General features: G+C 42.5%; 1 protein-coding gene and 1 pseudogene across 2 annotated transcripts in view; one reads left to right on the top strand and one right to left on the bottom strand.

The window, feature by feature from the left end:
- NEBL (nebulette) overlaps positions 1–24,651 on the bottom strand; it is a 310,491-nt gene that overhangs the window by 172,749 nt on the left and 113,091 nt on the right. For both annotated transcript variants that reach the window (XM_045511120.2, XM_010947807.3), the window contains exon 3: positions 22,428–22,512. In XM_045511120.2, the coding sequence (XP_045367076.1) occupies positions 22,428–22,512 (85 nt within the window). The remainder of the gene's footprint in view (positions 1–22,427; positions 22,513–24,651) is intronic.
- LOC105063282 (DCN1-like protein 1 pseudogene) lies at positions 16,833–18,143 on the top strand (annotated as a pseudogene).

The raw sequence follows: 24,651 nt of genomic DNA, 5'->3' as shown, positions 1-24,651 counted from the left end.
TTTTGCTTATAAGCCCTATCCTGCTTCCAAGATTAAAGAAAACAGCTGTCATTTTCAAAATTGATCAGTATCACACTACGGATAGTGAGTGTCCTGGAAAAAGTGACTATAGTTAACATTTACGGGGCGCCTGCCATGTGCCAAGACCTGTACTGGGCCGTCTGGCTCGATATATCATCACTAACCTCATGGTAACCTGTGAAGAGAGAGAGAAAAATCACCATTTAAAAATGAAAAAAAAAAAAATGAGAGTTTAAGAAACCTGTCCAAGACCACATAGTGTTAAGTGGTGGAGACAAACTGAAACCCAAGTTTAACTCACTCCAAACCCTTACTCTTCCCTTCACATTCCACTGGCTCTCAGTGGCTTACACTGTCTAGCGGTCAACCTTGTAACCAAGCTGTTGAACTGCCTGAGGTACCTTCTTGAAAGTGTTGTAGCGATCACCTTTCAAAAGACCTAAAATCACCCAAAGTTTCACAAGGGTATTTTTTATATCACTCAATAGCAAGACTAAATGGCAAAGCTAAAGAAATCTGAAGAGCAGTCAACCCCCCAAACTAATTATTTTTGTGCTAAGATTCCCCTCTGCTCTCTTTCTCTCTGTGTAAGCCCCAGAACAAATTCTGAAATGTGTGTGCAATCAATCACCGCCTTGGCCATTTTGCAAAACAAATGTTCAAACTGGACAACAATTCATTCTGTATAACTTTATAATAACACTCACGTAACTTATCCACGCATCCTAAATGTTTTCTTTCCAAAACCCAATCCTTCTATGTTACAAGTGAACATGGTTTTAGAAAGCTTTAGTCACTAATAACTGGCTTTCTCCTGAATGTCACTGTTCATCCATCTGTACGGAAGTCAGTTCCCCTTAAATAATCTCCAAGCACTTCAAGTCAGTGCTAATCCTGAACTCACTCATTCTCAATCCTTTAGTCCTTCAGACATTAGTTGTGGGATCACAAAGGCACCGGACCCCTGAGCAATTGATCTCTGAACACACGCATGACAACAGTCCCAGTGACTCAGGACTAGGAGTCTCAAAGGCCTCAGCCACACTGGACTCCATCTCCAGGGGCACCACCAAGGGGCACAGCACAGGGAGGCAAGTGGCCAAAATCTCCATCAGACAACCCCCTACCACTGCAAACCACACCAAACCAACAAACAATCTCAGTCAAAACAGCAACTTGCTGTGTGAACACAGCAGCCAGACACGCTGCCCAAAGGCCTCTCCCCACTTCCAACTGGTTCGCCAATTGGAAAGTTCCTCCCACAGAATCTTGAGAGCCCGACACCTTCCCTCTCACATACAGTCACTCTTTCTAACATGCCTCCTTCCTAGTTCTCTCTCCCTCCCTTTCCACTCCCCTGATGATCTGCTTGATTATCAGGCACTGTCATTACAGCAAACATTTCCTAATTTGGTTCCCTACTTCAGATCTCTCCCCATCCAATCCATTTTGCTGCCTGATTAACCTTGCTATGACATCATTTTCAGCAAATCACTCCCCTGCTCAAGAACTTACAGACTTCCCCAGGCCTGATGAGAAAGCCCAACTCCTTAGCATGCCATTCAGGTCCTTTCCAAACAAACTTACCTCTTCTGAATTTTATGTAGAGTCCCTGGTCCCATGATGGTCAGTCATCAACACAGCTATCACACTCCCAGCTCCACCCCCAACTTCCTGGGTCCTGCCTCCTCTCCCACCACCTGTCAAACCTGGTCCTCCATTAAGGCTCTTCCTCCACTAAAAGGCCTTGCTTCCTTTCCATTATACTCATAAATACCCTCTAAGTGTTTTCCATTGAGAGTGATCTTAAATCCTCTTTGGCACAAGCAGAGCACAGGATAAAGATCTTACACAGGTGTGCAGATGTGCACACACAGAAACCCCAGGGAAACCTGTCCCACCCCCGGCAGTGATGGCATCATTCTCTGAGCACCTCCAGGGCTCCTGATGACTTCATCCCACAGCCACTAGCCAGGTAAGCATCTCTCCTTAGTGCTGAGCAAAGTCAGAAACCACAGCTCCAGCTGCTCTGATGCTCTGTTGCCCCCGGAAGAAGCACCATAATCGTCCTGGAGTGAATGAGTGCTCTGGGTTGCTGAGTAGTCTCCGAAGAGAAAGGCAAAGGATGTGATGAAATGGAAAACATCTTTGCCAATAAAAATTAGCTCCTGAAGAATTTATGAGTAGCGACCAATTCACCAACACACTATGTATTGATGTCTTTAACCGGTTCTTTGTCATTATTTGGTGAAATATAGCTACATAGAAAATCAGATTTCTAACATAACTTGGTATTTTCTATGATCAGACCTACTTTAAAAAACATTCTTGAAATGTGAATAATTTACCCATCTTTCAAAAAATTAAATGGCAATACTTCGATTAGTAGTAGAAATAAAAAGTTTAAAAATTAGATGCATAAGGTATGAGCCTATATAGAATTAGAATTTAAAAAATCAGTAAGCTAAAAAAAACATGAGGACATGTATTCAATACAAATGGAAATGGATAAAGCAAACAAAATAGCAGAGCTGTGAAAATAATAACTGGCCAAAACCACTGACATGTAACCAAAAAGTTACTGCATAACTTTAGCATTTGAAAGTATTTAAAAGCTCCAGGAATGATATAAACCAAACTGAGTATCAAAATAACCCCCAAAATAAATGAAATAACATAGTAAGATATTTACCAAAAATGACAATTTTTAAAATCCAAATATAAAAACTTTGCCTCATGAAGAGACATTTAAACCTAAAATGTCATAGCACTGCTACAACTTGGAATCAAAATCACAAAAATGTCATTTAAAATCATGGCTCTATTGGGATAGCCTGGCCTGGTAAGGAAGAGATCAGGTTTTGGAGTCAGAAAGACCTGAGGCCAACTGTTGGCAAGCACCCCAACTAGCTGTGTGACCCTGTGTAGTTTACACAGCCTCTCTGAGGCACAGCTTCCCCACCTATAAAATGAGAATGAGCGTGCTTACCTACGAAATTTGTCGTGATGATTTAATGAGACACTCTATAGGAAGCCCTGAGGACAAATGACTGGCTCATGGTGAATCATCACAGAATAATGTCTCATGTGGTCTCCAATCACTCGCTCACTCATTCATCTAGAATCTATGGGGGGAACATAGAAAGGATCTCCATCCTTGCTGAGTGCTTACAACACGGGACCTTGGAACCACAGGCTCTGGCTGCCGCAAGAATTGCACAGCTGAAAGGGGGCAGGAGGAATGGCAGAGTAACACAAATGCTGTATCTAAGTCTCATACTTGACATCAGAACAAACAAATATATAATTCAGCAGATGGATGTGAGGAAAAACAGAAATTATAATAAAGCACACAGTAATAATACTCTCTCTCTGCCTATTACATTCCAAACCCAACTGGCTTTGCTTCTAGCCCTCTGCAACTTGTCAACTCGGATACCACAGTCTGAGTCCATAACTAGCCCTGATTTAGCCACTAAATTTGATCACTTTATTTTCCATTAAGTGGCTCCTATTTGTCTAGTATGTAAAGAAGGAGGCCGGCAGCAGAGATGACAAGGACAGACCCGGGAGTTGGTCACACTCACAACAGGCAAGGTCTGCTGCCTGGAACCAGTTATCATGTTGGATATTCAGGTCAGGCAAGGCCCAGGGTCAGAGCCAAGTAAATAAGCCCAAGCAGGCAATAATTCTCTTTTCCAGGCTGTTGTTTTAATTGCTTACTCCCATCTGCAGAGCCAAAATGTTCCCAATCCTAGGACTGCCGTTAACCGTGCGGAAGTCATGGAGATGCCCAGGTGTACATGGGCAAGAAAAGGTGGGGGGACCCTCTCCGAGTAAAGACTTTTTCAGTTTATTTCAAGAACCATTGATAGATTGCCTACTGTGTGTTACAGCCTTGAGATAAAAACCAGAACTATCAGTGATGCTGTGTTCTCCTACCCGCCCCCCACAAGACATACACAGCAAATGATCATACGTCCAGGACTGAGACTCCCAGGATTTGAAAAGTGAAAGTGTTCTGCCTGCACTCATTCAGAGACGTGTCTAAAGCAATGAGGCAGCAAGGTTCCATGTTCTCTCACAGCCTCTGCTTTAACTGCCTCTGAGGCCATTAAGCTTTCACATTTATTCAAAAATAAACATGAACATCTCCCCCTTGATGTCTTTTCTCTCCCATAATAATCTGCACTCTAATTCAAAGAAATGCAATTTCATCGTTGGTTCTCCAGGCTGATGTTTGAGAAAAGATCGTGTGATGCAAACCATAATGACTAAGGGATATAATGAAGACTCCACGGGCAGATGATTTCAAGCAATACAGTCATTTACTACAAAGCGATTCCTTCCCTGATGAAAGGTTTAAGGAAATTAAGCTTCAACTGCAGCCATGAATTGTTATATTCTAGATGCCAGCCGTCACCATCCTTGTCACCGGTGAATCTCTAACTCAGAAAGGACTCTGGCCAGTAGGCAGAGGGGGCCGAAGAGGACTGTGGCCACATGACAGATTTATTATTGTTCTGCTGGGAAGTGTTGGTTTAGCCCTAGCATGACCTGTGTGAACGGCCACACAGGGGGCCCTGAGCTACAGCTGAAGCAGGTGGTTTAGCTTAGTGCCTGGATGCTATACTACAGGAGATTCTGGTTTCACTCATATCCTCAGTCAAAAGTAACTATTCCTGGCCAAATAACATCCATCACTCTCCCGTCTACAAAGGGTTGCAGGATGCTGACCTCCTGCAAACAATAGGCATCTCTGGAGAGGGAGAAGCCATTCCCAGGTAAACGAGTAACCCGGACATCAGCATTTGCAAAGAGGGAGTGAAACATCTGTAGAAAAAACTCAAGTGGTTGTAGAATCTGTTTAAATCTGAACTCTGAACATTTGGAGATGGAAGGGTCAAATGCGTATTGCAAACAGAAAAAAAAAAATGCCCTTGAAGTAAGAAAGTCATCTCCCAAAGTGGATCTAGGTAAGCAAAAGCTTCACACGGACACCACGTAATGTATCTCTAGTCTTCCTGGATGCTCCGCTGCTTGGGAGATGGACAAGGAGCAGGAAGGAAGCCGAGGCCCTGCAGGGAAAGCAAGTGCACTGAAGGAGGAGAGGAAGGCAGGGCAGATGGTCACGAGTGTCCCAGTGGGGAGCCAGGGGCAGAGGACATGGACGGGAGGCACAGGGGAGAGGTGGAGAGCCAGTAGAGGGTCCCCTATTAGCTTCTAGAGACTCCATGTTCTCCCCAGAAGGTCACAGGCAAGAGAGATGAAGGCTGCCAGGAAAAAGTGTCAAATGTAAAGTGTAAGGTCAGAGCCTGGACAGGAGTTTCCACCCACTGGGGCCACCCTGCTGACCAAGAGCCGACATGTCTGGCCACCTCACTCCCTGGGGAGAGGGGACTCGGCACAAGAGGGAGCCTGGCGCATGAGGAAGAGCAGATGCTGTGTCACACAAACGTCCCACGGGACGTGTTGGAGAGCCCACGTGGCAGGTGGGAACCAGAGAGGGTGCAGAGTGAAGCACAGCCAAAAGGTCCTTCCACCCAAAGTTCTTCCAAGTTGTAAGGTGGACAGAATTTCACGGTCTACCAAAATAAATGATGTGCAGTGTAATATGCGGCATTATCACAGAGACTCCAGGGAACTAAAAACCCAGGAAAATAACATCACTGTTGGTAAAGCCATCACCAGTAATTAGGAGGTGACCAGCTCAGCCCCATGTGAAGACTGAACAAGCTTAATGGTCCTCGGCAAGACAACACACTCCTTCCACACTGCCCTTTTTTTTTTTTTTTCCTTTTGAGTAAATCATATGCTTTGCTTCCCAGTAGAAAACATGAACTGGTTTCCTTGCTCTGTTAGGTAGCAATTTGATGTACCAATTCTCTACACCCACTACACCAAATACCCAGTTTCTAATACATTTCTCATATATGGGTTGATCTAAAAACACATGCAAGAAAAAATAAATAAATAAAGCCAGCTCTTTTTCTCCATAGGCAGTAATCAAGGTGATTTGTTTGGTTAGTTAGGTTTTTCTAAGTGTATTTTCTTTTCCCTCTCCAGAGGAAAAAAGGACTGGCTCCGTGTAAATGCCAACTTCTCAAAAGAACTATGTATTTTTTTTTTATTGTAGTTTTTACTGAAGTGGTGTTGATTTACAAGAAGTATGCACTTTTAAGACAAGAGGAAACTATCCCTGACGTGGGAAGGAGGGAGGTTTTTTATGCTGATGAAACATTGTTCTTTTAAATGGCAATTTACAATAGTCTTACTAACATGAGTCAAAAAATTATTCACAAATAATTGTAGCAGGAAAAAAAGTGTCTTACAGAATCGCAGATTACTTTGCAAGATAAACACCAGAATTTAGTCATCTAGCATTTATTTACCACCTACTGAATGAAAACCTACAGTTATCCTAATTAACTGTATATTTACCATGTCAAAGACCTGTTCAATGATATTGGCATTTTATTACACAAATGAATTTCAAAAATCATAAATTCACAGAAAATTTGAAATTTAAAGGTCGTTTAATCAATTTGTTTCCCAACACTAGCCAGCATTTCCCCTCTCATTTAAAATGTCTCAAATTGAACCCACCATGATGAGTTTAATACCTTCACAAATATTTTCACTGCATGGCTTTATTTGGTTTCCAACTTATCCCCAGTATCCAATTTTCTACAAGTAACTCTAAGTTTTGCTTCCCTGTTTTCACAGCCACCATCCTGATCCAGCCTCCTCGCTTCCTCCAAGCTTTGCATTTCATAAAATCCCTCGACCATGATTCTTCAACAGCTTTTTCACTACCCTGATTGAGGACTTCGTCCTTTCTCTGCAGAGCTTCTCCGCCCTCCAGAACACAGACTCTCCTGAATGACCGCCCACACCAGCCATGACATCTTTGCATCTTTGGGAGGGGACAGCTTTATGGCTGCCCTATGTCTTGCTCCCATTCAGCTGTCTCTCTGCCATCCCATGTGCCTGCTCTGCAATACCCCCCCGTTCCCCCATCACTTCTCTAGGTTGGTGTCCCTAGTATTTGTTGAAAGAAACTTTTGTTACGGAACCACAGCATAGTGTGCACTTTTGAACTACTTTCTGAATTAGATTATTCTTCAAAGACAGAACCATGGCCATTCCTCTGTACACCTCATGGTGTCTAATACATAGCTCTGAAACCAACTCTGCTCAATCGATGATTATTGATTGAGAGATGATGTCATGGGTTTTTTGCGTCAACTCGGGTTGTACATATCCCACTGTGGAGATAAAATGTTCTCAGAGAGGGCCTTTCTAATCAGAATGGCACTAAGATCCTTGTCTACACAGGTGCAATCATGTGAGGAATGTAGGAAAATAGTCACATGGTTCTGTTATTCATACAAACTGGCCTTTGCTTCAGTTACTTTGACCCTTTAGATAAAAGGATTGGTGAAGAAACCTGTGTAAGGGGGTAAACCTCAGAGATCTGAAAAACACTTCCAGTTCTTGATTCTATGATAAATATTTATAAAGAAACTAAAAGTAGCTAAAGAATTAAGAATTCAAAAAAACTTACATCATGTATGCAAATTCTGGCTTTACTCCTATTGTTGCAAACAATAAACTGCAATGTAACCTGAAATTCTCTCTTATATGTATGTATGCACTGATTTTGTTCTATAAAAGACATTTGATTTTGACCATCAGACTGTTGATTTTTCAAACCAGTCTAGTCTTTTTCTGACCTACATGATTTCTTTTCAGTCAGAGTGAAATTGTGTATGTTCGGTAGTGACAATGCTGTCTGAAAAACTTTCTCTTCATAAAATCTCCTCTAAAAGGCAGGAATCACTAATGAACAAAAAGAGGAAAATAAAACAAAGATATTTTGATATTAGGAAAATTCTTGTAAGAGTTATCTGCTGAGTCAAATATCTGAATGTCTTCGAATTGAACTAAAGCATCCCGTCTCCTGTCTATATGCCCTCGCCTTGGAATGAGCAATGGCATAAATTTTCAAGGGGCTGGAAGCAGCACATGACTCCAAGCATTCTACTTTACAAACATAGGGCAGTCCTACAAAGCAGCAGCATGAGACACCAGTGGACATGGACCAGTTTCCACATGGCAAAATGTCTAAGCTTTCTGCAACCACATGGAAGAGGAGCTCAAGGATATTGAAAAGTCTTAGTAAAATTCTGGGGAACGATGCCAGGAGGACTCAATATTTGAGGCAAAATTTGATGGAACTGGCTCTCAAACGTGAACATGTATGAGAATTACACAGGACACTTAAGAACAATGCAGATTTCTAGGCCTCCCTCCTTGTGGGCCTAGGGCCAGGCCCACAAGTGAGCATGATCAACACACTCACCAGGTACCTGTGATGCAGGAAACCACAATTTTGAGAGACACTGGTCTACGGGAAGCACCTCATACTTCTTCTTCCTCAAAAAACCTTTTAGAACTGGAGAATTAGGCAATAGGTCATTTAATGGAACTAAAGAAGGAACAGCAAGATGTTACTCCAAATTCTTAGGTTCCTATTAACATGAGAGCAGCCCCCCTGTTCTCCATTTGACACACCCACAGCCAAATACACAGACAAATAACAGGTTGAGAGGAGGACGTTCACTGCACCTGCAAACAGTGCCTGACTTGTGTACACACACACACACACCGCTCTTAGTTCTTTGAGTCTCCCCAGCACAAAGCCTAGTACATGACATAAAATAGACATCCAACAAACATTTGCTAAAAGACCAAATAACTTTAGAGCAGTAAGTCACAGGAAATCCACCTAATAGATCAGCAGGGAAATCCCAGGCTGGCTAAATTGGCCACATACGCCCCACCAGACTGAACTGAAAAGCTCCGGTGATACTGGCTGTAAAAGAAGTAAAAGCATGGAATGCTGAATACATACAAGCAAATATGTTTCTAAGTCATTGTTTTATTTCTTCTCACATATACCCACCAACAGATAGATAACACAGAGAGAGAGAGATGTATAAAAATGCATTAATGCTATCATATACATTTTTTAAATTATTGCAACCTTTTCCCCCTTTTTTTGGTTCGCCTCATTCTGGGTAAGTCCCCAGAACAAATGCTAACACCCTAGTGTACATTAGTCCATATTTTTTCTCTACACATACAATCTTAAACATATGCAAGTACAGACACACACACATGTGCACAGAGGGAGAGTTTTGTGATTTATACAATTCTCTGTATCTATATTTCTCACTGAGCAATACCACACGGACATCCCAAAAGGCATCTGGTATACTGCTATTTCATTCTTTTTAACAGCTGTATAATATTCTATGGTGTGAGTTATCATAATTTATTCTACTACTGCCTTGTTGGTGGGCTTTCACTTGGTTTCCAGTTTTTTGCTGCTGCAAACAATGCTGTCCTAGAGACCCTTGCTCATGTACCTAACATATTGATATTTCTGTTTCTACGGGAGAGATTCCCAGGAGTGAAACTGCTGGATCAAAGAATATATGTATTTTTAAGGTTTAACAATTGTTAAATTTAAGACAGTAACATGTCACATTTCCAAAACAATTATTATTTTAATCAAGATAAGAAAATTATACTTAGAAGGCAGAGAACACATAATCTTTCTGCACCAATCTTCTAGTTTCTGCTAAACTTCTAAGTTAAGCCTGCTCTGCTCTGGTCTACCTGTTGGCCAAGCTTCTCATTTCCCCTAAAGCTTGGGACTCTGATGGCCTTTGCTGTCCCACGAACTCCCTGCAATCATATTTTAAAGTTGGCATACTTTTGCTTTTGTACCTTTTTCAAAGGAGAAGTTCAATCACTTTCATCAAACTTCCAAAGGGGTTCATGACCCAAAAGGGGCTAGGAGTCAATCCTCCAAGTCGGGAGGATAAAAAATGGACTGGGATGTTGCTGATGACATAATTCAGTTTTCCTGATGATAACCCCCCAAAAGTGGATTTTATTGAAGAAGCTTTCCTGTGTCCATGAAGCAACAAAAACATTTTATCCACGTTACTTTCAGAAGGAGCAAGCTCTACAAATAGTTTACAAGATACAGGTACTAAGGGTAAAAAGAAGTTATTTCCAAAACTAGCTAAAAGATCATTCCTTTGATAACTGTGTAAGTTTAAAAAGCTAAAGCTCTAATCTGTTCTTAGAAACAACAGTCAGTACATATATGTAAACCAAAAATGTGCAGTATACTGTATACGTGTATTTACATGCAATATGATGTGTATGTGCAGTCAAACTGTAAAAATTCTACCTAATAAAACTGAAAAGAAAAAAAATCATTTCTTCCCCAATATACAGTTCCTCAGAGCAGTTGGTATTTGATCTACATAAAGGGAAAGAGTCATTCTGCACTTCCATTTGAAGAAAGAGTAAACATTTCAGTGGAGAATGAGAGGGGAAATCTAAATGGAGTACAGGAAAAAATAACTGTTTACAGAACTGGGGAGAATATCTTTTGAGGAGACTCATTAAACACCTCCAAGCCAAGGGCTGTGTTTCCACCCCAGTGCTGCTGGCTTCCCTGCACACACACCCTCACCCTGAGAGCAGGCAGCATCTGACCAAAGGAGGTAGTTAGTAAATGTAGATTAAACCAATAAATAATTGAAGCAGCTTTATACAGAATTAAATTACAGGAAATACGTGTGGGTCCTTAAATGAGATTTCTTTGCTAATAAAGGTCTGAAAACAAGAATGCCTTGATTTTTCTTGATTTGTAATTAATGCCAAGAAAGAATTGGAAAAGCATCTGTCTCCTTCTCAAGAAAGTATCTGATTCTTCATTCTTATAAGGCTCCTGATTTTCATGAAATTACTTTCTTTGTTTCTACTTCATTTCATACATTATTGCCTTTATCATCAAATGGTATAAATACAATCCTGATGACTGTATAGTGTGGTTATTAAGTAGTAACCACTACATTAATAAGATCTCTAACTTCTAGTTTAAAATCTAAACAAAAGGATAAAGAAAATAGATATAAAAAACATTCAATTTATTAACAAGTTCTAGAGAGAATAAGGTCCATCAAAACAGATAGAGCTTTAATGATGTCTCTGCTCGTTATGCTGTGAAATGAGTGATCTGCCCTCTGGAATAGGAGATATTTTGAAAAAGATCTGATTATCACACTTCCAGAAACAATACCATCTCTGTGACACTTTGTCACCTTAGCTATTTCCTAAAACATACGGAATGACTAAAAGACACGGGAGCTGCTGAGCTAATTTACATGACGGGAATTTAGATTGCAAATGGTGCAGCTGTTTCAGCGTCCGGCAGTGAAGTAAATCAACTTAGCCACTGATAACAAAACAGAAAAGATAACTCATCTTTTCTCATTCTTCCAGGTTTTTAGGGAGACTCTTTTCCTTTTTATTCCTTTTTTATTTTTTTAATCCTTTGGGGAGAGTTAATTATGTTTGTTTAATGGAGGTACTGGGGATTGAAACCATGACCTTGTGCAAGCTAAGTATGAACTCTACCACTCAGCTATACCCCCCACCATGGAGACTCCTCTCTGAACATTGTTTTTCCAAGTTAGCTTTATTATATTATATATATAGCATATATATGTATATGTGTATCTGCATATTACATACAGATGCACATACATGTGCATACATAAAATACACAATGGATATGTGTGTATTACATGCATGTATACATGTAAACATTTTATATGTATTATATGTAATAATATATACAGTGTGTAGTGTACACATCTAAGACTTTAAGAACTATTCTCGTGGGGAATAAAATATTCTAGAATGAAAAGTTCTCTCAGAGACTTGGAGATTATCCAATTCTAAGGAAATCTTGTAAAGTATATGTTCTCTGTCCAACAGAAGAAACATAGTTAAGATTTACTTTAGTTTTAAGTTTAGTGATTTATAAGCATTATAGCCAGCCTAGACATAAAGAAAAAAAATCTGTATAAGGGCTCTAAGATTGTCTGTTTAATTAAAAATAGGATAGGATCCTTGGTTTCACTATTCTTCACTTCTTTAGTTTAAGTAAAGAATGTGGAATTTGGTATATTTAGTTGCTTGGTGTCTAAAAGCACCATGTGCTTAGAAACCTAAATCTGTAGCTGAAGATGCTTGTTAAATTTCCCTTACAAGATGTTTGCAGATTATAGACTCCCTTGAAATAAAAACAATTTCACATAAATAGGAGCTCAGAGTGTCAGTCAAATGGAGCCCTGACTTCCCTACTCGTTAGATCAAACTTGTGTCACCTTAATTTCTGATTTACTATCATCCTCACCCTTGACTTCACAGAAAACCAAAAAAGAGGCAGGAAGGAATGAAGAAAGGGAGGGAAATTCTAATTGCTCTCCTCACCCATTAAAAAAGCATAACTAATATTTTAGGAAGCTTAAGTAGAGATCTCATTTCAGAATACAACACAATGACTGTTCCAAATGGAAGCTTTTTTTAAAGAATGAAGCCAACATAGTCAACTTTCTGCACAGAATTTCTTGAGCCAGTTTCCATCCGTACAAGGCCTCTGTAGAAAACTCCAGTGGGTGGTCCTTCTGAAGACAGTGGACGCCATAATCAAAGTTCTGAGATAATGTTAAATGATAATTAGATCATGTAATTTCTGGCAAAAGAAAACACGGGTATTTTAATGAGAGCTGAAAGATTCAGTGCACTCATCAGGCCTACTGTGTGTTGCTGGCTACCACCAAGAGGACTTCTCTGAACCCAACCCTACACCGCAAATTTGGTTTTGTTGTCTGACTCCATGACGAAGCAGTGATTTCAAAGCAGTGTCCTCCATTCAAGAATATGTTATAAGGAAATTCAGAGTATTAATTAATGATGAGTATTAAGAAATACTCAACCCCCTCATGAACCTATTAATTTAATGAAACGGGGTCTCTTTAGGTGAGCTTCTCTGTATGAGGAATTGTGGGAAAATAAGCGCTGGACTGAGTTTTACCCTTGAGCGACTGCTCGGATCCATGTAGTCAACTCAAGGCTGTGGGTCTCAGCAAAACAAACTGCTTCTAGACAGGAAAAGGGGGTGGTAAAGAACAAACAGTGCCACCGTGGAGAGAAAAGACCAACTTTCAAAGTCCACGAGCCACCACATGATCAATCAAAGCCATTCAAGACAAAATTTGAAAATTAGAAATCATAAGAGAAGTGAGCTTAAAATCACTAAGACATTTCCTAAAAGTATACGAATATGTAGAGTAACTCTAGTTACTCCTGCATAGAAAAGCTGAAAAATAGCCAGGATTCCAAACGAGACGAGTTGCTATCAGTGGATGTATCACCGTAGCTATTTTGTCTTCTTTTGTCCTCTGTTGTTTTTAAGTACACTTAGTGCAAAATTAGACACATCTTCCAATGTGAAACTGAGCCCCTTTCTCCAACCTATGCCCTCCAGCCAATATCTGAGACTGGTCTAGGAAATGAGCTTTTAAAAAAAATAGTCAAATGAAATGGCAAGTCTGATCATTATTATTTTGGCAGAAAAAAAAAAAAAGAATAGTAGTTCCTTTTTTTTCAAGTTCTTTTATTGCCCACTTGAGCTATTACTGCAGAATGTTTTTTGTGCTATAATCAAGATCATTACAACTGGAAGGGATTTCAGGGATCATTTAGTACAACCCATTATTTTTTGCCCTGAAAAGGTCAATGGTGCCCAAAATCACACACAGTAGCAGAGACAGGAATGAACCCGGATCTCCTAATGGCTGATCCAGTGTTATATTTTACCAGATAAAACCAAAGGTTAGCAATTTACTCACAATGAATTCAGATACAAAAAATAAATCAGTAAGTCTCTATTTCCCACAGCAGCTCTCCTGTTCCTCACAAGTCCCTATCACACTAAAGTAAGAGAAACTAAATCTAGTCCCACTCATGACACCAAATCCATTCAATGATTTAAACAGTCAACTTAGGTCAATTCACATTTCCTCTGGCTTCCTGACTCCTCTCCAAGGGTGGGTCTCAGTGTGTGTGAGCAGGAAAGGCTGGGTGACCTTGGGGGGATGGGGAGGTGAGGAAGAGTGAGATCTTGGACCCAGGCCCATGTTCCCTCATTCTCTCCTCTAACTCCTTTGGCCTCAGTGGCATCTCCTTGTCCTCTTGCTCACTGGGTCCCCTGCTGGCGTCCCTGCTGCAGACTGGCTGGTGACCTGACGGTGCATTCTCCTCTGGCTCAGAAAGGGCCTGGTGGTATCAATGCTAAATCTGTCCAAGCTCACTTCAATCTGAGGTCTTGCCAGTACCCCCTACCTCCCTGAGCCACGCCTGGCTATCAGGGCACTTCATTCCCACAGCAGCACAGCCCCGCCCTACAACTCACCCAGCACCCTGCCTCCACACCAGATCGGCATCCCTTCCACGCCACATGTGATATTAAAATTCAGAGGAAATGTTCTCTGGGGTGGTCCTCTCTGCCTCTGGTTTTTCCCCCTCTACATGCCATGCTCCCCCGTCTTCCCTCTCAGAGATTCCACCCAAAGAGAGGGAGGAGCTCATGTTTCAGTCTCTGATTCTTCCTGCCTTCTTCCTGCACATGGCCAGAAGGAAGACAGGCATCCCCGACCCCTGGGACCACATTTCCTCCTTCTCAAAGTAGGGTTCACTCTTCTCCTTTCTTTGAAGCCAGAAGCATGCAGTGGTAAGGCAGAACATGATTTATAGAGGAGAAAGAGGAAAAACACAGTGATTTCACATATTTTTTTATACATTCTCCTCATCACAGCTGTTATAGTCATGACCTCAGAGCCACAAAACTGATAGGCTATCTACTCAAAAACTTAATTAAGCGAGGAGTAATCTGACTCCAGCCTACAGAATGTTAACAAGTAAGCCTGTCCCCTGCCCACCCAGAGCACAGCACCAGCACCCTCCACCACGAGCAGGGGGAGTGATGGAAAGGGAGGCAGATGAGCCAGAAGGGCACCCAGGAACCACCCCACAGGGACTCTGAGGGCAGATGGAAAGAACAGGGGTCATTTCAGGAGGGTGACAAGTGGAAGATCAGGCCCCTGTGATGAAAGGCTGTGAAACTCCACCATGACACAGCAAATCAAAACATCTTGGTGATTCTGCTGTCTGCCACTACTGACATCTTTGGCCCTGACATCATTTTATCCAGAGGTAAAACAGAAAAACAATCTGACTGATGGGAAATGGTGGGGGTTAGGGTTAACATCTGCACAGCATGTTATGTTCCCTGAAAGAAATGTGCCGCATCAAGTGAACTGATGTTTCTCCTTTGCAGTACTTACTCACATTCAGCCCCTCCTATATGTGAAACATAATCTCTCATCATTTTCGCTGCCTCAAAACCTTGAAAAGAAACATGCTGAAGCTTCTCCCTGTGAACTTTTACCTTCACATATGCGAGAAAGCGCTTATTGTGGGAAATAAGAAGCATCTCCCTAGGATCAGAATACAGCATCAAATGGTGAAAAATCAAAAGATGGGCACTAGAAAGCTGCCAAAATTAGGTTCAAAGAAAATGGCAAATTAAAAAGCAAATATGAAAGGCTTCTTGTCCAAGATCAGCGGAATGTAAGAATTACGGAAGAAAACCATCTGGAGAGACAGTCTTCCTGTTTAGAAGTTCGGGGTTGTCGGATGAGATAAGGGATGGTAAGAGGACCCAGCAAAGAGCAAAGAATAGCCAGCTAAGATCAGGAAATGGGGGGAAAACCTAGATATGCATTTAGAAATGGGATCCACAGCTGGCCAGGATGCAGAGGGCCACTCCGAGATCCCATCACGGGCAGAAGAGCACTCAGGCCTCCAACCCCCTGAAAATGTTTTTAAACATAATTAAAATACACACAGCTCTCTCTGTAGGTCTTTCACAGTGGCAATTTTGCCTACATTTGTTAGCTTTTTATTAGTGTCCTCTCCCCCGCTGAACCATAAATCCCCAGACGGTGAGGGCTCTCTCTGCTGATGCTCGCTGCAGCAGCCCCAGTGTCCAGCACAGGATTCGGCTTATCACTGGCGCTGGGTGGCAAGTGAAATTCAGGTCAGATTTATGCCTGGGAGGGGGCCATTGGAGTGGGATTTGACATGTACACAGGGGATGCTCTCCAAAACAGCTCTCCAATCACCTTTCAACAATTACTGAAGTTCCCGAGTCAGGGATCCATTGTTCTGAAGGAACGGAGGAAGTCAGTCTTCAATGACACCCTTTTAAAAAGCCACTGCCACCTGAGAGGAGTCTTGCTTTAGGTAATAATTTAACACCTTACTGGATGGTTAGATGACAGGTAACAGAGAAAAAAACTCTGCAAATGGAAGACAGGATGAGGAGGTACAGAAAGGTGCCAAGGGCAAGGCGGAGGAAAGGAATGCTGGACACAACCCCGCCTCCTTGACCCTGTAGAGGTTTGTGTCCAGCGTGTGTTGTCATTTCTCCCACAAAGATATGTAACTATGATGTTCCCTACAAAAGCCCTCGTTACCTTCTCACCTTACTACTGGCATGTACCCTGCTGCCCATAACATGGATGATTAAAAAAAAGAATCAACAAAGATTACCAAAGAAAGGCTCAAAGGCTGCAGAACGACTGGCAGTCTATCCATCGTCTTTTTCAATCTTTCATCTTCTCAGCACTCATAACTTACACACACTCCAGTTAAGGACACAGTGAGTGCCAAGCCTCCATTATTTTCAGCCTGATGGCAAAACAGCTAAGCCAATCACATTCACAATGAACTGAGAAAGGAGGCTAGCATTTTATCTCTGAGCAGTGCTCTTCAGAACTCTGCCCTACAGAGGCCCGGGGCTTCCCAAGACTTTCATCACAAGGCCCTGTGAGGGCGAGGATGGGAGAAGCGGGGGGGAACACAGAGAAGGCAGGTTTGCCTCCTCCACACTTCAGCCACAACCCTGTTTTGCTCTCTCTTCTATGAAGGCTTCTCCTCAAAATTCCATTTGAAGAACCATTTCCCCTGCTTTAAGAAGTGCACAGGAGAGGCCTGGAGGACACAAACATGAACAAGTTGAAATCATCACAGAAGGATAAAGTTCGTCAGTTTATGATCTTCACACAATCTAGTGAAAAAACAGCAGTAAGTTGTCTGTCTCAAAATGACTGGAAGTTAGATGTTGCAACAGACAATTTTTTCCAAAATCCTGAACTTTATATATGAGAGAGTGTAAAAGGATCATTAGATAGGAAGAAGTTAGAACAACTATACAATAGATACAAAGATCCTCAAGATGAAAATAAAATTGGAATAGATGGTACACAGCAGTTCTTGATCCAGCCAGCATTAGTGTATTGATCATCGCATGGGGTTGAGAGCAGCAACACAGTGCGAATTCTCCAAACAGGAGTTCATGGATGGCATGACAGAATTAGGATGTGACAGCATAGAAAAACAAAAGGCCCAGCTACCCAAGATGGAACAAGAATTGAAAGAACCAGGATGATTTAAGGATTTTTACCAGTTTACTTTTAATTTTGCAAAGAACCCAGGACAAAAAGGATTAGATCTAGAAATGGCCATTGACTACTAGAATTTAGTGCTTAATGGAAGATTTAAATTCTTAGACTTATGGAATAAATTTTTCTTGGAAAATCATAAACAATCAATACCAAAAGATACTTGGAATCTTCTTTTAGACTTCAGTTCAATGACTGCAGATGACATGTCGAATTATGATGAAGAAGGAGCATGGCCTGTTCTTATTGATGACTTTGTGGAATTTGCATGCCCTCAAATTGCTGGGACAAAAAGTACAACAGTGTAGCACTAAAGGAAACTTCCAGAATGTACATAGTCTGTACAATAAATACAACAGAAAACTGCACAGTCCATTTCTGCTGGCTGGACTGAACTGAAGATCAATCCTCACAATTCAGACCGAGGGTTGAGACAAAACTTTAAGGATACATCTTGGACCATATTGTATTTCATTCTTCTAATGGTGGTTTGGGCTTGTCTTCTAGTCTGGGCTGCTCTAAACATTTATTATTCCAACATTGTGGATTTCATCTTATATCTGTGGACCATCCTAGTTTATCCTCCCATAAGTCTTAGAAGCTTTATGGTGATTATTTTGAGGTTTCCATTCTTGCATATAAAGCACAATGCTTTCCTCATCGGAAAACAGTTTGGCATAAGAATTAAACGTATGAAGATCAAAAAAAAAAAGAAGTGCGCAGACTCCAGATGGAGAGTGTTCAAACACCTGTGCCTTCTCTGCCACTAAGAGTATACTACACAACTCGAAAAAAAAAGAAATGCTTGTTACAATATCATGTGAATTAATGGCTATTCTAGACAATAGAATTCTAGATAATGTTTCCTTTATTATTCTTATTCATATTTCCAACTTTTCTGTAATATACAATTATTTGTTCATTTATCTCTTACTCTGCTCCTTAAAGGATCAGGCATAGCTTAAACAGTAAAGATAATCAAGTTAGTAGGTGTTTTATTTTGTGTGTATAAATGAACATAAGGAAGTATTAAAGCTGAGTGGTTAACGAAAAAAAAAAAAAAACAATATCGTGAGAAAACAAGTGAAGAAAATTTCTCTCCTAAGGGGCTTCTCACCTCACCTAAGTTTTTAACGTTTAGGGATTGACCGACTTAGAAAGAGTTTGTGTTCCAGAAGTTTAATTTATAACGGCAAGGCTTTGGAATTCAAGGCTCACTTCTCTACAAAAAAAAAAAAAAAAAAAATGCCATCACGCTGGTCCCAAGGCAGGCAGTGACAGCCCGATGCCCACAAGTCAAGTACAATGTCACTAACACCACTAGAAGGGGAGGAGAAGTCCCCCTTTGCCCCTTATGGCATGCGTCACTGTGGGCCGGTGGGGGTGCCTAACCTCCAGTTAACATGTTATTTCTCTAAAGCAGTTCACCCTGTGATTTGTGACAGGAAAGGAGCTAGTGACAATGGAATGGCATCTCCTCACCCCTCCTGAATGCAGAGTCCAGCCAAGTCCACACCCACCATGGTCAGCGGCTGGCCAGGTGGCCCTGCACTAGTTATTTGCAGGCTGGATAATGCCTGTAAGTCACCACCTGTCACCAGTTCTGAAACACTAACTCATGTTTGTTTGTTTAACCTCCAGTATTTCGTATCATTTTATTATGACAATTGGCACCTAATATAGATCCCAGAAAAGCTGGAGAGGATCTAACACCTAGGCAAAGTAAAAAAAAAAAAAAAAAAAAAAAATGCTGGCATTGTTCATAAACCCCTCAAAGAGAGAGAGAGAGAGAGGAGAGAGAAAGAAAGGAAAAGAGAACAGAGTGCAACTATCAATAACTTCCTAGGCTGGGCCTGAAAATGAGTTTTTCTTTTTCCTTCATTTGGGCTCATTTGATAAGCTAATGAACTAAAAGAAAAGAATTGGTTTTAATCAAACAATTCTAAAGGATTTCAGAATTTCAAAACTTAGAGTAATAAACAGATCTGACTCATTTACCATCACACGTTATCAAAACAAGTAAATAAAATATTAATAGTCAATTTTCCACCAAAACTGCTGAGCTGTTCAGAATTCTTGATATCAAAACACATTGTAACTGACTACTTCAATTAAAAAAAAAAAAAGCACACACAAAGGAAATGCTTTCCCACAGCACTGAATCATTTAATATGCTAAAATTAAATGAACTGCCAGTAATGAAAACTACCTTTAGGGCAGATATCTTTCCATGTCTTTGCCAAAAAATAGAAATGCTCTTATAGAAGTGTTTTTATCACTTATGAGGAAGGAGGAGGAGGAAGGGGAGAGAGAGGAGGGAAGGAGGATTTCTTCCTATGTGTGAGTTTTGCACTTTATGCATAATTCTACCTTTACAAATACTGTGCCATCAGCTTGTACTGCAATTATCTGCTTACACACCTCCTATTCTAGGAGCTTCTCTGAGTAATGCGGCCGGAGCACCAGTTGAGATTCTGGACACTGGGGGCTCACAGATCTAGGTTCTAGTCCAAGTTCAAGTCCTTGCTAAGTCTTAAAGGGCGAGTTCTCTAAAGGCCGAGTGCTTCATCTAAATAGGGATGATAAATACCTGTCTCATAGGGCTACTTGAGAGGAAATGAAATACACATGTAAAACTGTGTGCCCCGAACACAGCCACATGGGTGATGACGGTGATGATGCCTTTCCCTCTCCAATGTGGAGCACAATTCCTTGCACGTAGTAAGTGGCCAACACGTGTTTCTTGAATTGAGTTGACTTGCCCCAGGACATCTGTCTGATAAAGTCCTACATTTTCTGTCTCAAGAAGATGACCTTCGAGCAAAATCTTACAGAAAATCTGGTGCCTCCACCTGACCACTGCTTGGAGACCCCGGAACGCCTGGTGCATCTCTCTGGGAACTCCTGTCCCACCAGCCAGGACCTGCCTGTGTGCCCTGCCTTCTGAAGCTTGTGGCTTGCTCCTACCTCGGGGAGAATAAATCAGCCTTTCGTGAAACAGAGAGCTCCTTTTTCCCTTGCTTTTCCAGGGTCAGGCATGTGGTAGGAAAATAATAAATGTTTATTCCTGAGCCAAGGGGACGACACCTATAACCACTAACTGAGCCCAGAGAGGGTGGCGTGCTCTCTAAAGGAAGGAGGCAAGGGTTCACATCAGCGCCTCTCTCCACCTTCAAGGCTTGGCGCAAATTCCCCCTCCAGCACTAAGCATAACCAGTCCAACCCCTACTCATCTCTCCCTTTCTGAGTCCTTACTATAAATAGAACATAGTTGCGCATGGCGGCGGAGGGGGCGGCGGCGGGGGGCGGGGGGGAGGGGAGGGTTATGTTAGTCTTGTTTCCCTCAGACACCCCTGAGTTCTGTGTAGGCAGGATTAACTAATTATAAATTCTTTTGCACAGAACAAGGACATGTAATAGGCAGGAAACAAATATTTGATTGCTTGATTTAGTTCTGTTTTCCAATGTGCTCCAAGTCCTTCTCCAGAATTATCTAATTAATCCGAACTGGATGAGAAGAAAGGCATATTGGATCTGCGCAGCCGGGAGCCAAGTCCTGGCACCCACCCTCTGCGGTGCGAATGCGCAAGGGGCCTTCTCGCCCGCTTCCCGGCACTGCCTCTCTTTGGCAGCCGCTCAAATTTTTGAACTAATGGCTTACCATACAGAAAATTAGCATTTTGCATAAACCAAACACTAACTGCCAACCAAGTCTTCGTGGCATCATTAACCAGCAGTAAACTCTACTCTGAGTTCTATTTCCTCTAATTAAGTGGACTGAGAAGTGGTCCCGAGTGCCCCGGAAAGAGGGTGAAGGGATCCAGCATCTTGCCCGGGACCGGATAAACCCACGTGGAAATAACGAGATGCCAGTGCAGCTGAGAGCTGACCACTGCCATTAGGAATGGCCACAGGGTTCTCAGGGTATTAACTGGACACCTCTTTCCTTCGCAAATTCTGCTCTTCTCCCTTTTTCCATATCAAGGGTTCCCAGGGACCACAAACATCATAATCAGCCTCCACAGTCATATAGTCTTTTAACTTTACAAAGTGGTTTCATGCCTTTTTTCAAGCCTATGTGACACTTGCAGCCACCCTCCAGACAGGCGGGCAAGATCAGAAACACTGTCTCACTTTGCAGGAGCACAAAGAATCAGAGCAGCTGGTGCAAGGTCACAGACAATGAACAGTGGAAGGGGGACCAAACTCAGCCTCGCCTCCCCGCCCCCCAGCAGCTGACCAGTGGGCTGCCACAGAGTCGCAGCCCTGTCCCACACAGGGGACAGGGGAGATGGCACCTCTGCAAGGCAGCACTGTAGGCTTCTCAAGAAGAGACTGGGTGTCCCTGAAGACAACACTGTCACTCGAACCCCTCATCTTAATCGATGTGTCTCACCATATTGAAGGCAAGTCTCCATCCAACACGGCTGACTGGGAGCCAGTCATGGCGTTCTAATCTTTGTTCCTGCTGTCAGGGTGACATATGAAGGAAATATGACTGAAGTGACAGGATGAAAACAAAGCTAGTGGCTGGTGTGAGACACACAGACAGGGTGTTAGCCCCACACTCACTGCAACTGGGTCAAGTTAACACCTCTTTTTTCCCCCCTACATATGCAGTGTGGAAAAGCTATTTATAAAATGTTTTTAAATATTTAGGACCAAATAAATCAATATTGTTGGGAAACACTTACTCGGACCAGAACTCATTTACTTGCCCGAGTCCCACGTGGATAACAGAACGGAGACTACATCAGGACGACCCCAGCCCAGGAATAACACAGGTGTTCTGCCCTGCTGTCCGGAACGCCCACCCAGGTCTGCTTTTGTCTGCAGACTGGCTGGTGACCCAGCAGGAACAGTATAATGGCCCAAGCTCATAAGAGTAGCCTTGGGAATAATATTCAGAACCGATGGAACAAAAATTGGCCTTTCAGAAATTACCTGACTCTGCAATTCACTTTGCTGCTTCAGGCGAAGATTTTCAGGTGTATCTGCCACCGTAGTGAAGGACTGCTTTGGGTAGTGTCTGTGGAGAAATTGTTTTAAAGAACATAATTAACACCATTGTCTTATTCTTTCCTTCTGTCACAATGGAGGAGGCGTCTCTCCTCTTAGCTGAGGTCATTTCTCTGTCATTCATCCAGGTCCCAAACCCTCCTCCATTCTCATGACCCTCTGTGACCCAGTTATCCCTACCATCTCCCAAAATGTCACCCTGTTCCATTAGCACCTCTGCCCCATTAGCTACTTCACACCAGCATCGGAGCACGCTCAAGGCTCTCCTGACTTCCCCAAGCCCTCCCTCCACCCACACCACTCCCGCATGTGGTCCTCAAATCTGTTCTTTCAGCCAAAGTTCCGTACAAAGAGGCTTGCTCTCAGTCTCTGCTCATCTCTTCCAACTCTGCCATCAACTTTGTGCATTCTAGCTCCTGTTTCCAGACGTTTCTCTGGATAAAGTTATAATGACTTCCTGTGGCACAGAGGACTCAACAGACATTTTTTTGGTCTTCCTCTTGCTTCGGCTCTCCTCCACCTTGAAACATCCTCCTCCTTGACTTCTATGTCTGCACACACTCCTGGCCTGGCTTCTCCACACCAGCTGTTCCGTCTCATCTACTGTGGTCTCCTCTCTGCCCATCCTCCTTTGAGGGTCTCACACAGGCTTTCTTCTCTCCTCAGTGAACACCTGGGTGATAACCTGAGTGATCCCATTCACCCTCACAGCTTCAGGTACCATCTATATGCCTGTTGACTGCTCCTAGATCTATATCTTGAGCTGAGCTTTCCCTATTGCATTTCAGGTCCATTGGCATTTCCACTGATGTATACCCCATACGCACTACAAATTCCAACAGTCTGAAACCCAACTGGCCATCACCCCACCACAACCCCAAAACCAGTTCTGCGTCCTATATCCTCTCTTTCATTTATTAGTGCCCAGGTGCTCACGCCAGAAACCAGGGAGTAATCCTGACCCCTCACACATCTAATCAATCATCACCAAGTCTATCTCCTAAATATGTCTTGATTATATTTACTTCTCTGTCTCCACTGCATTTTTTCATTTTAGGTCACATTTATCTTTTAGATGACTGTGACACTTGCCAGCCTGTCTAATCCAACTTGCCAAAGCAGACATTCTAAAATGCCAATCTGATCACATGACTCCTCTGAGTAAAATCTTTCCATGGCTTCCCACTGATCTGAGAAAACAGTCCAGCCTCCTGTCCCCCGAGGCCCCCATGATCAGCCTCCTGCAGACTTCCTGCTCACACCACATGCTCTGGCCATGGAGTTAACCCTTCTCCTTCCCACCTCTTCCCCCACATGCCTTTCCCCAGCCTGGAACATCCTACCGCTCTGGCAAGCTCCTCTTTATCCCTTAGGCCTTGCCTTAGATTTCACTTTCTCTGGGAAGCCTTCCTGGTCTCTCAGGTGTGCCCTGGAAGGTACTTTCCTTCTCATTATGATTTTTATCACATCCATTTGTACGTTCCCATTGACATGTCTCTGTCTCACAGCACAAGGAAAGTCCCGTGGCAGCAAGAACAGGCTATCTTGTTCCTTGTCAGAGCATATTCAGCACCTACCAGTGTCTAGCTCATAGAATGACTTCAATAAATATTTGTGGAAAGAAGAAAAGAGAGGAGGGAGGAGGGTGGGAGGGTTGGGGAGATAAGAAGCCACATGACATAGCACACGTCAGGCTACAGCAAAGCTTCACCATGTTGCATCATATGTAATCACATATATGCTAACACACAGGCCCTCCTGGTGGTGCAGGGAGGCAGCTACTCCCCACGGGTGGTTAGTGACCCCAGCAAGTGCCTCTGCCCCACTCACTGCTCCCCCCACCAGTGCACACTGAGGGCACACCTCTAGCTGCTGTGACTCTGTCACCACCAAGCTGTGGGGCTCAGAGCCTCCTTCCCCCATTTCCTTCTCCCTGGCCCCACCTCAAGGTGATGTCCACTCTCTGTCTCTCCCCGTGGTTTCTCAAAGGTCCTCTAAGCCTCACTATTTCACCATAACTTTCTTGCCTTCTTAGAGGGGATACAAACCTAATTAAATTTTGTCATGATAACTTAGGATCATCTAAAAAGATGTCATCAGATCATGATACAAGACAGCAGTGCCTTCAACATTTTCAAAGGTTGGGATG

Source organism: Camelus bactrianus, chromosome 35 (genome assembly GCF_048773025.1).
Source record: "Camelus bactrianus isolate YW-2024 breed Bactrian camel chromosome 35, ASM4877302v1, whole genome shotgun sequence".
NCBI classification, from domain to species: domain Eukaryota; kingdom Metazoa; phylum Chordata; class Mammalia; order Artiodactyla; family Camelidae; genus Camelus; species Camelus bactrianus.
Note: the sequence above shows the minus strand (reverse complement) of the source record. Positions and strands in the feature narration are given on the sequence as shown.